The 13,493-nt window shown below is 34.2% G+C and overlaps 2 protein-coding genes across 2 annotated transcripts; one reads left to right on the plus strand and one right to left on the minus strand.

Annotated features, from left to right (window-relative positions):
• Nucleotides 1-744: 744 nt before the first annotated feature.
• Nucleotides 745-6,306, plus strand: LOC100811536 (probable proteasome inhibitor). The gene is made up of 9 exons (XM_003546378.5): nucleotides 745-1,001; nucleotides 1,114-1,285; nucleotides 1,658-1,798; nucleotides 2,314-2,394; nucleotides 4,116-4,193; nucleotides 4,310-4,344; nucleotides 4,440-4,503; nucleotides 5,568-5,645; nucleotides 5,942-6,306. The coding sequence occupies exons 1-9, from the start codon at nucleotides 827-829 to the stop codon at nucleotides 6,018-6,020; spliced, it is 903 nt and encodes a 300-aa protein (XP_003546426.1). The 5' UTR covers nucleotides 745-826; the 3' UTR covers nucleotides 6,021-6,306.
• A 2,648-nt stretch (nucleotides 6,307-8,954) lies between these two features.
• On the minus strand, nucleotides 8,955-12,879 carry LOC100812427 (DNA-directed RNA polymerase I subunit rpa49). Its single transcript, XM_003546380.5, has 5 exons — nucleotides 12,758-12,879; nucleotides 12,171-12,588; nucleotides 11,940-12,080; nucleotides 10,316-10,630; nucleotides 8,955-9,549 (listed from the first exon to the last, which is right to left on the minus strand). Exons 2-5 carry the CDS (start codon nucleotides 12,579-12,581, stop codon nucleotides 9,142-9,144), a joined length of 1,275 nt encoding a protein of 424 aa, XP_003546428.1. The 5' UTR covers nucleotides 12,582-12,588; nucleotides 12,758-12,879; the 3' UTR covers nucleotides 8,955-9,141.
• Nucleotides 12,880-13,493: the final 614 nt, after the last annotated feature.

The following is a 13,493-nucleotide window of genomic DNA, read 5'->3' on the forward strand; positions in this document are numbered from 1 at the left end:
AGTGTTATTAAATACTTGTATTTATTCAAAATACTATTAAACAATACTTAGGTTTTCTTAAATTTAGGGAGAGTCTAAAATAGTGTCAAAAGTGACTAGAAGAATACTTGTATAACCAGAAGTAACGGGACATAATATTTGTTTTGTAATCAAGTTTTCATTAGTGTAACCCTTTATTGTTGTAAAAGAAAGTTGGACGAAGTTTTATTTGAGTGAACCAGTATAAATGTTTGTACGTCTTTTCTTAACTATTTTACTAAACATTCTCTTAGTGTTTTTTGTCATTATTTTTATACCAAGTGTTTGCTTGAAAAACTGTTTTAAAACTTTTTATTTACATAGCTACTATACGATTAAACTTGACTTTATCAAAACTCCTTTTTTTTTAGTAGATGACTCTATATATATATATATAATATTTGTTTGAATTAATGATAAACGTTTTAAAAGTTATTATCTTTTATTAATATATTATTCAACTTTTCTTCTAATGTGATTATTGTTATTTCAGTTTTGATAGAAGGAGGTTGCATGTCTGATTTATTTGTTGACGATGGTGATAGTGTTGCGAAGGATGTAAATCTTAGTAAACAATAATTCCGTTGTTTAGTATAGTGATTATGAAATTTGCATAAGAAAATGACAATAAATAATTGAATGCATTCTAAAAAAATAATTTACAATTTTAAAATTTAAAGTCAACCATGTATTAACGTTTTACTAACGGAAAGAAGTGGTATTTAACCTATATAAAATTGCTAGACTGCAATTTTACTGATACTAAGTGTCTTCATGACCGAGAATTATCCAAAATCCTAACCCGACGATGGCGAGTCAAAAGTTGGTGCTGGCATTGATCAGGGCCGCGAGGCCAACCTTCCGAAACCAAAACGACAAAATCGCCTTTGCCGTTCACTCCTCCTTCCTCGCCTCTGGTTATGTCCTTACAGCTACGGGTCCCCAGGCCCTCTCCGACGATGCGTTTTCTGACCCATCCAATGGTAATAAGAAAACCCTTCCTCCCCTCTCTACTTTTTTTTTTTCTTTCAATTAATCAATTTTTTAATTGCTGATTTTTTCGATGTTTGTTGGTGCACTGCGTTTTGTGTGCAGACGAGGTGTCCGTTGATCACTGGAACGAGCTGAACGACGAGTACGCGTTCGTTTACGCGAATCCAGAAAAGGGTTCGGAGAAAGTGCTTGTCAAGTGCCTCGTGATGAACGACAAATTGCTCGTTCATGCTTTGACTCAAGGGTCGTCGGAGCCTTTGAGCCTTGAGATTGAGTAATTGATTCTTTTCCCTTTTTTTTTGTTTTGGTTGAAAATTTAATTGTTTCCATCTGGTTGAGAAGTTAGGGTTTTTGAGTGGGTTTTCTTTATCGTGCTTGAATTGTACTTATTTGGACATTGGGAATATTGGTTTTTTTTTTAAGTTGAAATTTTTACTCTTTTTTTTTTTTATTTCAAGTTTTGGATTTTGGAAACTAGTTTTCTTTGTTGGGTTGAATTGTGTTTTATTTATTTATTTGGGGTTTGGATGCTTTTTTTAGTAAGTGATATGCACAAAATTTTAGAGTCTTGCAGATTGGGTTTTTCGTTGTGTTGAATTGTGTGCTCACTTTGAAATGGGGTTTGAATGTGGTGTTTGATATGCAGTGTTGGGGATTATGCTGAAGAGGATGGAGGCAGCAATTATTCTCAGCAGTTCAAGAATTTGGATAAGCTTGTGAAGAGAATAGATGGGGATATTTTGTCCAAATTAGATGGTTCTGCTAAAGCCAGCTCATCAAGTAGAAGGTGAATTTGGGTTTTGGGAACTTTGTGTTTGTGCCCTTTTTTTAATGTTAATCGGGAATGCAAATCTTATATAACTCTTTGACAGTGAATGCTTCAAGTTTTATGAATTGGGCCAGGAGTTTAAGCTTTTACATTGATAATGGATAAAAATGATCAGCTTAAAGTTTTTGACACCACCATGCTATTATATCAAAATGCATGATTAATGATGGTAGTGTATAACTCATAGTGGATGAAAATTAAATCTCACGCGATTCTGTTTTGTAGACAACTAGTCCTTATATGAGTATTGATAGATGAACTAGTTTTAGTGTGATTAAAGATTTTGGAGGATTTGTGTGCAGCTTCCTGTTTTTCATATTGTAAGAATTTCATGTGAGAAAATGTTTCCCTTCCATTTGTTTTAATTTTGGGTTGTTATATCGGACAACTGTGGCATTGCCCTTATATGAAGGTTTTATGCTATAATGTTTTATGAACTGGGGATCCTCTTTGAAAACTTGTCTTCTATACAGCTCGGAAACAAGTGACAGAACTAGACAAGAGATACCTGACCCTGTTGCTGGATTTGGTGAACCTGCTGATCCTCCAACTCAGTAAGGGTTTCATATTGCTATGTTGCTTTCACCATTTCATTGATTTTTGACACTGTTCAATGGATTGATTATCTATTCTGTGATTTTACACACTCTTACTGTTGGCTACTTTAAGCATTAATGTTCACAAGTCTAAATATCACAGTGTCATGTAGTTGATGGTCCATGCTTAAAAATTATGAAAGCAGTCTGTGTTATGTGCTTATTGCAAGGTTGTAGGAGGGTTGGTGTTGGTGGAAGAGACAGTTTACGTATGTGACTTTATGTGTGTCTTCAATTATGATGTTCTATCAAGTTGAAGGATACCCTGATATGTTCCTGATGGTCTTGTGGTTCGTATCTGACTCTGAGAAAGGAGATTGTATTACAGAACAAAATTAGATCAATAGGCTTAAATGAAATAGCCATGTTCCCACCCAAAGAAGAATTCCCTTTAGCTCCAACATAAGCTAAAATAGGAACTACACATGATTCCCGCCGCCACCAAAAAGCAACAACTAAGGATGTTTGGATCTCTATTTAGACAAATTCATTGATTTGTTTTTTTCTCTCCTCTAATTAACTACCCCCTTATTTCTTCATACAAGCCATTCCCGCCCAAGTCATTAAAGACCTACAAGAATAAACTTGTAGTTGAATCCAGGTTCCTATCAATAGCAACATACTGAGAACTTGTGAGTTTACATGATTTTGTCCAAACCTAGCCGAGTTCACCCGAGTCTAATCAGGATTGAGTTTTCTTACGCATTGGTATGTTTTGGGTACCTGACTCAAACTCTGACAATTATGAGTTATTTCATGAATGTGATAACTGTGGTTAGGTTGGGAAACCAAGATCATGTGCATGCAAGCAGTGGGTGGCAACTGTAGTTTATTGGCCACTGCACATGGGCTGAGATTTGAAATGGACCTTTTTAATGGTCTGAGATCTTGGGATTGATTCATCTTGGTCTGTAAAAACAGATTCTACAGCAATCATACTAGCATCTATGGTGTCTAATTGTTGAGATGTTATTGTAGTTTGCATAAACTATGAACATTGTCCCCAAAACATTCCATAAATGCCCCAATTTAATAGGATTCTTCTAGTCCTATATAGAAGAGTAGATTGCATTACTGAACTAAAAATTAGATCAATAGACTGAATTGAAAGAGCAATGCTCCCAGGCCTGTAGAAAAAATTTCCTTTAGCCCCAAGCTATGACCCAAAATAGGAAATTACACATGACCCTCTCTCCACCACACACAGTTGAATTTCTATGTCTAGACATGCTTAGATGCTTATTGTGCTAAATATTCTCTTAAAAAACTTATTGACTATGATATCATAATCTTTTGTGTTCAATGATGAATTTCTTCATTGTGAATTGAGTAATGAACATACATTTTTTGGCATAATCTTTTGTGTTCAATGATGAATTTCTTCATTGTGAATTGAGTAATGAACATACATTTTGTGGCTAATGTGATCTATGGAAAATGGTGAATTCCATTATTTTTTCCCACCTCATAGAAGGGAATACTTTACTGTTGCTTAATCTCTGAGCTTACTTTTTTGCTGTTTTTCCTTCTAACTGCTATACTTATTAGCTTTAATGGAACCATCAGTTGCCTGTATGTCATGATGTCTTTATGATCATTCTTTTTAATTTTCCCTGCATATAAGTTCTACTTCTTTTGTACTAATTGTTTTCTTAATATTTTGTTTTGCTTTTGTACAGAATTATTTTCCCTTCAGTTCCCATTGGCTCTGGTAGTGATCTTGTTCCAGGGCCTGCTGCTGGAGTGTTTCCTTCAAGGTATTCTTACCTGCATTACTTTTTTAATCTCTTAACAGAATTGTTAATCCCCCCCCCCCCCCCTTTTTCTCTAATTCTTATATGTTTTATTCTTTGAAACTTTCCCTTGATTTCAGGGGTGGTCATGGCATTGGTGGAAGCATGCTCGTAGGTAAGTTTAAAATATTCCAATCTAGTTATATGAAATTGTGTATTATTTTTGCATAACCAGAATTGTTGATGCTTAAGTTCAACACTTGGAAGCAGGGCCTAATGACCCCCGTTGGTTTGGTGGTATTGGTGGAGATCCTGCTTTTCCTGGAGGATTGCCGTAAGTTGTTTACATCTCCTTTTTATTATTTCCGAGTGATCAGTGTAGTTAAAGGCAGTGCAACCTACAAAGCATGCCTTAGGTGCTAAGGCGGGGGAAGGGAAGGTTCCAAGTTCTTGCTCTGAGGCAATGTATCTTCAATGAGGTGTACATCACATCACTTGTACCTTGACTATTAGTTTTCTGTGAGAGAGCCTGACTAAAATGTGCTTAATAGATCCCAGCCCATGAAAAGCGTCAGCTTTCATGTATGATACAACTAATGAAGTTATGCAATAAATGTGAGAAACGTCACCAACTGCCTAACCAAATTCAACCACCATCAAAGCAAACAGTTACCTCTTTTTTTCCCATTCAACTATTTACATTTGGCACTTTCTATGACCATTTAAAACTTTTATTTATTGATTTTATTAGTATATTTTTGCCACCAACAAGCTTCTGCTGTTTAAGTTTCTCCCCTGATATCCAAGCACCTTTTCTTGCTTTGCTCTTCAATTTGTTTTCTATTTTCAGTTTCATGCACCATGTAGGTGAATTGGTCTGTTTTATTTTCTGTGGAGTTGTTTTCTGTTTACTTGGTGGATGTTTTTTCATTTATGTCACAACCTGCATTGATTTAAAAATGCCATGTCACCCAAAACATTTTAAAGAGCCTTATTTTTTATTCTATCTTTTATATTATTTGGTTTCATGTCACAACTGGCATGTGCTTCAAACATCTTTTTTATTTAAAAGTTAATTTGACTAAATTTTATAATTTAGACCAAAAAAAATTAAGTTTATAAAAATTCCATAGTACTTTTACTTTCACTGTACTAGTGGAAAAAATGAGTAGTGTTGAAAAGAATGGAGACAAAAATGTGGATGGGGTAGGATGAATTTTTTCTTCTGTTTCTTTATTATTAGAGTGTATTTCAGTGGGGTTTGGTGCCTCTCGCCTCGGGTTTAAGTGCCCCTAGTGCCTAAAGAAGTTAAGAGTGCCATTTGCCTTTTACTACCCTGTATCTTATACCTGTGGCTAATTTTTAAGCTTATCTGTGTGTTTAAATCTATGTAAATAGGGGTGTTCCTCCCGGTGCACGATTTGATCCCTATGGACCTCCTGGTGTTCCTGGTTTTGAACCCAACAAATTTGCAAGGTATGGTTCAAGGACATCATGTGTTCCATACAAGTATATTGCACTAATGACGTCATTTACATGTTTAACCCTTGTACATCTTTTATGTATTGTTCTCTCGGAAACACTACTTTAAACTGTTGGCTGTGGCTTTAGGGCAAATGTTTAGCTGGTAAAAAATTTATGGTTTAAAGCCTGATTTGAGGTTTTCTTCTGAATGCTTGAAACGGATTCCATTTTTCATGTCTAAGTATCAAGATATTTCTAAGTAGGTAACAAGAAATATATATACTCCTTTTCTAACTCTAGTTTTGCAGGAATCCTAGGAGGCCAGGATACGACGCTCATCCAGATTTGCAACATTTCCGAAGAGATGCTGATTCAGACTACATATAGGATCTGTTTGGATACAAGCACTTTGAGAGCTTTCTTACTGAAAATATAGTTTTTTCCCGTAACTTATAGCTTGTATCCAAACAACCTCATAGTATAGTTGTCGTAATATGTGGACAAGTTGTGTCAAGTCAATTTACTAAAAACAACTTGAGCAAATACTAGTTCTATTGACAAGTTCTGCATGCGTATTTTCTTTCAGGGCTATTAGTTTTATGCGAGGACAGGGAAATATGTCAAAATTTAATTACATATTTATAGTTTAAATAAGATCTAAGTCCTTATAGTATATATTCATAAGATTTAATTACATATTTATTTAATTACATGCTGATCCCTATCACGAAGTGTTTAGTATCAATATTTTTTCATATTTAAATATCTGTCTTGAATATGAATTTCAGTCTCTTATGATGCCTATAGTTATTGATTGCAAATCTTAGGTAAATTATACTTCCTTAAATAATGCTTTATTTTTTAATTGATGTCTAATTAGTAATAGAAAAGAGTAGCAACCTTCAAAATAAAATTGTTTCGTATAAAAAAAAAGAATCAGATATTTCTCGCAGGTATTAGTGTGGACCATGTCACAAAAAAATTGTTGATATCTAATCTAACGTGCTTTAATTTATATAGCATCAACCTCAACGTTCAACCATATTTAACCGAAAGTACTAATCAGTTAATCCATTTGTAACCAAAAATCATATTTTTCTTTTTCTATGGGAACAAATTTAATGGATGATCATCAGATTGATCTTCAATACTGTGTCGGTGACAATTATTCCTGTAATGTCCAAAAAGAATCTTTCTCATTTCAACATTAGTCTTTACAAAACCTGTCTAGTAAAGAAAACCATTTTGGATAATTAAAATTCTAAATACTATTGTTAATAAATATAAATGCAAAACTGCAATGCGCAATCACTTTTGTTGATTGATACGTTTGTTGACATTTCCCTCACTTTCTAGTCTCTGCCCATGTGTGATAGGGCAACTTATCCTTGATGAAGTTGTTGAATGTGACATGCACTAATTCATTTGTTATGAATGAGGACAATGGTATTGTCATATGTGAAAAAGGCACTAGAGCTTTTTCGTGTCAGTACATGGTAGATAATACCACTATCTAATCCTGCCCTATATACTCTTTTGCTACCATTTTCTTGAATATTTGAGACATGGTTTCGGTCACCATTAAATGAGCTATAGAATTAGCTGAATTCTTCTGAGCTGACGGTGTTATTTATCAATCAAATAATGTACTCCCTAATACAAATATGACCTTTCTTCATTTTGAATTTCATTATTCTATCGAAAGAATTAGAGAAAAGTAAAAACAAAACATTAACGAATTTATTGCTTATTAGGTTCCATCATTTGGCGTCATTCTCCACTACTAAATGTGTCGAGTACCGAACAAAATCACAATCAAATGTGTCGCACCAAAAATATCCATATCAAAATTAACAACCCCGATTATAACATGGAGCCTAACAACTTCTATACTATTACTATATGAAGCGTGAAATTTGAGTTGCAAAAAGTTGTAAAATATTTTGTTCTACACAAACGATAATTATGTGAAGCCAATTACTTTCCTGTTAAGCAAATGAGAAAGATAGTACACGCCTAAAATTTAAAAAAGGGAAAATGTTATGTCAAATAAGTTTTTAATCTCCGTAAATATTTTGAAATTTGATTTTCATATCTATAAGATTTTTGTATTAGGTTGGAGTCATACCTATTTTTTAAAAAAAATTAATGATTTTAATTCTCATCATTGAGTGTTAAATTGACTAATGATTTTATTCTAACAGGGATATCTTAATCATTAGGGAAAAAGAAGCTGAATGTTGGGGCAAAAGAAAAGGAAAGACTGAAAGAGGAAGAAGATGAAGGAGAAGAGGAAATGCCACAAGTCCATGTAGAAGAGGAAGAAGATGAAGTAGAAGGATCACCTTTATAATCAACCTAACTACCCAAATTGAAAGTGGAATAATCACACTTGGTCTATGATTCATGGTCTTACAGGTTTAGAAGGTTTCGGTTTCAAACCCAAATTAAAAGCCAATATAGGCGTGAGAATAGGTGTATACACTCACTCTTGTTGCGTCAATAAACTGAAATTCCAAATTTATCCTACCATAAAATTCATTGTGAGCACAGTACAGAAGAGTGCTAAGAACATATTAGAGTGTCTTCTTAGCATTTCTCTTCTGTAAGATCAAAGAAATGATAGTAGCCAGCTAGATGGAATATCGTGGCGGTGCTTTCTCAGTAAAAGACACTTGTGTGACCAGGAACGGTGTTTCTCCCATGCCCAGTATTAAGAGGTGTAGAGGAAACTAAGATATCCATTATTGGCTAGTACTTTGATAATACTAATATTAGTTAAAATTAAAATTCATATGCTGCCACACAAGATTTCATCGAGTGCTTCCTAAGTGCTGAAAACTAAAAACTAAAGACTGAAAATGAATCTGCATTTTATACCAAGTGCTGCCACACAAGAAGATTATGGTTTTCAATGTTTAGGAAACAGAATTGAGCATCTAAACTCACAAATTTGTAAACTCTGGGAATCTAAGGTAAGAGGAGTTGGTTATTGGCATACAGTTTTACAATTTATACAAAAGGAAAAAGGAAGATACACAATTTTCTAACCATGCTCTTTGAGATTGTATTGTGGGAAGCACGAATTCAGGTTTAGCTTGTTGGATGGTTACCGTCTAATTGTTGAGGCTATAACATCTTTGAGACTTCATTTTTGCTAGTAAAAAAAGCATGTTTCTGATATTCGTAGCTGCATTAAGGATCCAAACAGCTTTTTGTGTGTTATATAAATCTACACTCTTTTTTCACCAAAGAGTCTTCTAAACAGTTCGTTCAACAGCAATAAGGAAATCTTCTATCAAAATAAATTGAGTGTGCTAATTTCAAAATCGCTTCTTAAAATACTAAAACAGCAAACAATGTTCAAATGTATGCAGATAGAAAATAATAACAAACAACCTATAGGAAGTGTTGGATAGTAATTTTTGATATCACTGCACCAACGAGACTGGAAGACAAGATTTAGAACAGTCGATGACCCCAAAGAAGGACTCACATAGTGATCTATCTACCTTTTCCGCTTCCTCTGCCTCAACTCAGGAAATTTAAGAGGGACAGGAAGTGTGGCATAAAATATGTTTTTCTGGCGGGAAATTTTGCAACCCAAATGCTCATAGAGTTGTCTCACGGGCAGTATGTTCATGCTCAGATCCTTTGCAATATCTGTGTAGTCAGTTCGGAACTCATCAGAGAAAAGCGTAAGCACCAACACATAACAAATGAGAAGACTAATCTTTTCAGGGGGCAGCCTTTTTGATTCAGAAACAGCAAACATATTTGAAAACTTATGACGCAGAATGTTGGGGATTTTATGGCCCTTTGCCGACAAAACATCAAAGGAATGCTGATCTTTGAACTTTATAAGATGATTGATGTATGAGAATATGCAGGAAAGCTGCTTCTTTTCTGACTCATCCTGTAAACATAAACAATAGATCATGGATATATTAGTTGGATAAAACAAAAATAAGAACTTGTAAAGTATTTAAAAAAAATAAAAAAGGATTTAGTCCTGAAATAACAAACTTCTCAACAAGCATTTATAAAAGAAGAAAATAAAGAGGTAAATTAAATCAAACTCCCCTCATAAGTTAAAATCAACTTATGTACCTTTACTATTTTAGAAGCTTTCTTATCTTTACTTCTCCAAAAGTTGAAGTGCATAACTTGATTTTAATTTATGGAAGAAGTTTGATTCATTTTACCTCCCTATTTCTTCGCCTTAAGTCCAAACTAGTCTTAGTATAAATACATTCAGGTCCCCTATCTACCACATTAAAATTGGGGTAATCATATTAGAGAAAAAGATTGCAACAGCTAACTAACTCTAAAGAAGCTATTACAAGTTTACAACTAACTAACTTTGAACAACAGCTACAAAGGGTTTCAACAGAAGCAAGGAGCTTCTTTAACTGAACCACGACTAGCTTACTCCGCTACACTTAACTAATTGCTTACAAAATCCCCTAGAGAGAATTCTAGAATGTTGATGAAAATAAATTCTTCAATTATTGATAGAGCAAAAGTTTAAGCATTTCTTATTCTTCCATGATATAGGCAACCGTAGAGTATAACTAGTACAGCAGGAAAAAAAAATCCAACTCAGACAATTCCAAATGACCAATAACTAAGGACTCCGAAGTTCTTGCTTTTAAGGAAAAAGGCTATATTTGTATCAATACCTTAATTTTCCTCAATCTTTCTATCCTGTTGCGAACAAAAGTTGGATAAGCACTGAAGTCTGCTTCTTCTCCCCGTTGCAAATTATTATAAATGTCTTCAAGATAATCCCATTCTCCCTTAAGGATGATTTTGTCCAATATATATGCCTCCTGAGGTGTAGTTGCAGAAGCATCATACGGTGGTATATTGCGAGAAACATGAGATTCTGTACTTTCAAGAGCCTTTTTGTTTACTGTAACACTTTTCATTTTCACATCCAGATTCCTTTGAGAATCAGGATCTTCATCTTGTCTGAGAGCTAGCTTCTTTTTAGCCTGCAAAATGATACAGATTCCAAGATTAGTTTAAAACCATTGTAATAAAGTGAGCTGAACTTATTGAGTGATACCTAATGGAAGACACATGCTTTTTGCGGATGATATAGTTATGATTGAGGAATCAAGAGAATAGGTTAACTCTAAACTTGAGCTTTGGAGATATAACCATAACTAAATAAATTTTATTATAAGGCGAGGCATAACTCAAAGGATTAATTAAAATTATGTACAATAATGAAAAAAATATAAAATAGGTATATTAGCACCTCTATTCAAGCATTCTTGTGAGGCTAAATATAGGAACTAGCAAGTATAGAAATGCATCTTAAATTATTTAACAAAAAAGTGGCCTGGGTAGGAACTATAAAATAACAAAAGAAAAAACTAATGAATTGGGATTTGCATAGAACTAGATTGCTAAGAACTAGCCTCTTAGCAAAACCTGAAGGAAAAGCACAAACATATGCCATGATAAGCAGCACACTGCATGCTCCACAAACAGCTGCAGAATACCATCACAGGTAGGAGGGCATCAAGACTATTATTTACCCAACTAAAGAAAGGAACTCAGGATAAAGGCTTTAATCTTAAATCCCTCGCTAAAGCACAACTCATACATTCACCAGCTAAATTACAAGGAAGAGGATAGGGTAAAATTGTGAACAACTTGGAGGCTCATCAATGCTCAATACCATTCTTGGGGTAGGAACTACAAAAGATAATCCATGATTTTAAATTTCTGTTCAGTTCCTTCGACCTGAAAAACTTGGCTGTCATGTTCTACAAAATTCTTGTTTTTCTCAGTTTCATATCAACATGATTCCTGTATTTTTCAACCCTAATATTTCCTTTAGCATAAACTAGCACGTGTTCAGTTTTGGTGTTTTTTCCTACCACAATCAGCACCTATGTCAGTATAGTGATAATTATCATCTAAATACACTGCATGTCTTAGTCTTGTTAAAAAGCTAAGAGATTGTATAATTTTGAGTTGAAATTTAATAATTTATGCTTATCTAGTCTGATACCAGTTTATTTTAAAATAGGTTGGATTCTGCTAAGTAAAGTGGAATAAACTGCTAAAATGTTTATACGAAGAGTAACAAAGAATGGACTAGAATTCTAGAAATTGTTCCACGAGATGAACTGTACTAATGGTTCTTCTAACTTCACTCCTAAAAAAATGGAAGTTTTATACCAGTCATTACATTTACTAATCTGTAATTTCTGTACACATCCACACATTAATATCAGTAGTTGTTGTTAGCACAACTAGCAAAAGGGTTAAATATGAGTCAGAAAATACCTTCTCTATATCCTTCTTTGTTCCCCATATAGAAGTAGTCTCCGCAAACTTCTGCTGCTGAGTCATCTCTTCCAACGTTGAATTTGCAGGCTCATTTTCAAAAGCTCCCACGCCTTTAACCTTCGGCTCCAATCTGAATATCTGATCAGCACCCACTAATTAGCACAATACACGCTTACTTATTCAAACAGCAAGGCAAATGAAATATTTCTTCCTCTTTACAGTTTTTACCTTATTACCAGCAATGGGCACAACCTTCAGGGTCCCGGCTTCCTTGTCAAGAACCCCAAGTGCGTACTTGGCACGGTGTCTGGCCGCAGCCTCGCCAGCATAACTGGTTCCAACAAATTCCACTGAAGACCGGGGAGGGCGAACCACAAGCTCCAGCCTCTTGGGCATGCTCCTGTGCCGGTAAACTTGAAAATTGGAGGGACCGCCGCCATGATTCTTGACCGGATCAAATCCGGAAGGGAAATAACCAACAACAGGAGGTGTTTTATTGGGGTGCTCACGGACAACCTCGACCTCAACCTCAATCTGTTCAGATTGAGGTTGGACAACCTCAACCTCTTTCTTCTTGTTCTTCTTTTTCTTCTCCTTCTTGGGATGCTTGGGTTTTGTTTCTTCAGTGTCCGAATCCATTATTATACTGTATCACATTGAAGAGTTTGAGAAAATTAATAGGCACAGTGTAATCATTTACGAGTTCTGAGATGAAAAATCGTATCAATTGTTATGCAAAAACATGAATTAAAAAACACAAAATAATTGAAGGAAAAAAGGCACAAGTATACAAAACAGAGAGAAAATAACGCAACCTCAACGATGAGATGAGCTCACGCCGTGACAGTGATAACACCGATGTGATGAGAGAACCCTAAACCCCAACTGAACCCTAGGGGCTGAACTGTGTTTTTTAAGTCGCAGTGTATGCAGACGGTACGAAAGTTAAATTTAAATAGGTCCTGCACGTGGGAAGCAAAAGTGTTTGTCAACCGTTAAATCAGATGTATTTAAAATCAATGGTTTATATTCTTTGAATAAATATCTATTTTGGTCATCAAAGTATGAGATAATGATAAATTAGATTTTGAGAACTGAAAAATTTAAATTTAGTCATTGAAATATTTTTTACATATTCGAAGATTAACTTTGAATTTTCATATTTAAGAAATTAATTTGTCATGTCTCACATTTTTTGAGATAAAAATGAATATTTATTATATTCTTTTTCTTATATTTTATCTCCGATTTTTTGAATATGTCTCTAGTCATTTATTTGAAGTTTAAAATGAAATTTTTTTATTAATACCCTTGATAAAATTCTCTAATTTATTATGAATCAAAAACATATTTAAGTCTTAAATATTACATATTTAATTTAATTTAGAGTAAATTACAGTGACACCCCATGTGATTTGATCTAATTACATATACACCACGTCTATGGCACCCCTTTTGTGACAATGTTAAGTGAATGTTAACTTTCAATGTTCAATTACCAAAATCTCCTTAACAAGAATATGACATATGCACCACCTGTGCTTTTATACC

This window comes from Glycine max, chromosome 15 (genome assembly GCF_000004515.6).
Source record: "Glycine max cultivar Williams 82 chromosome 15, Glycine_max_v4.0, whole genome shotgun sequence".
NCBI lineage: Eukaryota > Viridiplantae > Streptophyta > Magnoliopsida > Fabales > Fabaceae > Glycine > Glycine max.

What these genes read in the sequence shown, in the direction of transcription:
- LOC100811536 (XM_003546378.5), top strand. Translation starts at nt 827, where the DNA reads ATGGCGAGTCAAAAGTTGGTGCTGGCATTGATCAGGGCCGCGAGGCCA. An exon ending in CCTTTGAGCCTTGAGATTGA is followed by an intron (nt 1,286 to 1,657) that starts GTAATTGATTCT and finishes TTTGATATGCAG; the next exon opens with TGTTGGGGATTATGCTGAAG. An exon ending in GCTTTTCCTGGAGGATTGCC is followed by an intron (nt 4,504 to 5,567) that starts GTAAGTTGTTTA and finishes CTATGTAAATAG; the next exon opens with GGGTGTTCCTCCCGGTGCAC.
- LOC100812427 (XM_003546380.5), bottom strand. Translation starts at nt 12,581, where the DNA reads ATGGATTCGGACACTGAAGAAACAAAACCCAAGCATCCCAAGAAGGAG. An exon ending in CAAAGAAGGATATAGAGAAG is followed by an intron (nt 10,631 to 11,939) that starts GTATTTTCTGAC and finishes ATCATTTTGCAG; the next exon opens with GCTAAAAAGAAGCTAGCTCT. An exon ending in AAAGATTGAGGAAAATTAAG is followed by an intron (nt 9,550 to 10,315) that starts GTATTGATACAA and finishes TTATGTTTACAG; the next exon opens with GATGAGTCAGAAAAGAAGCA.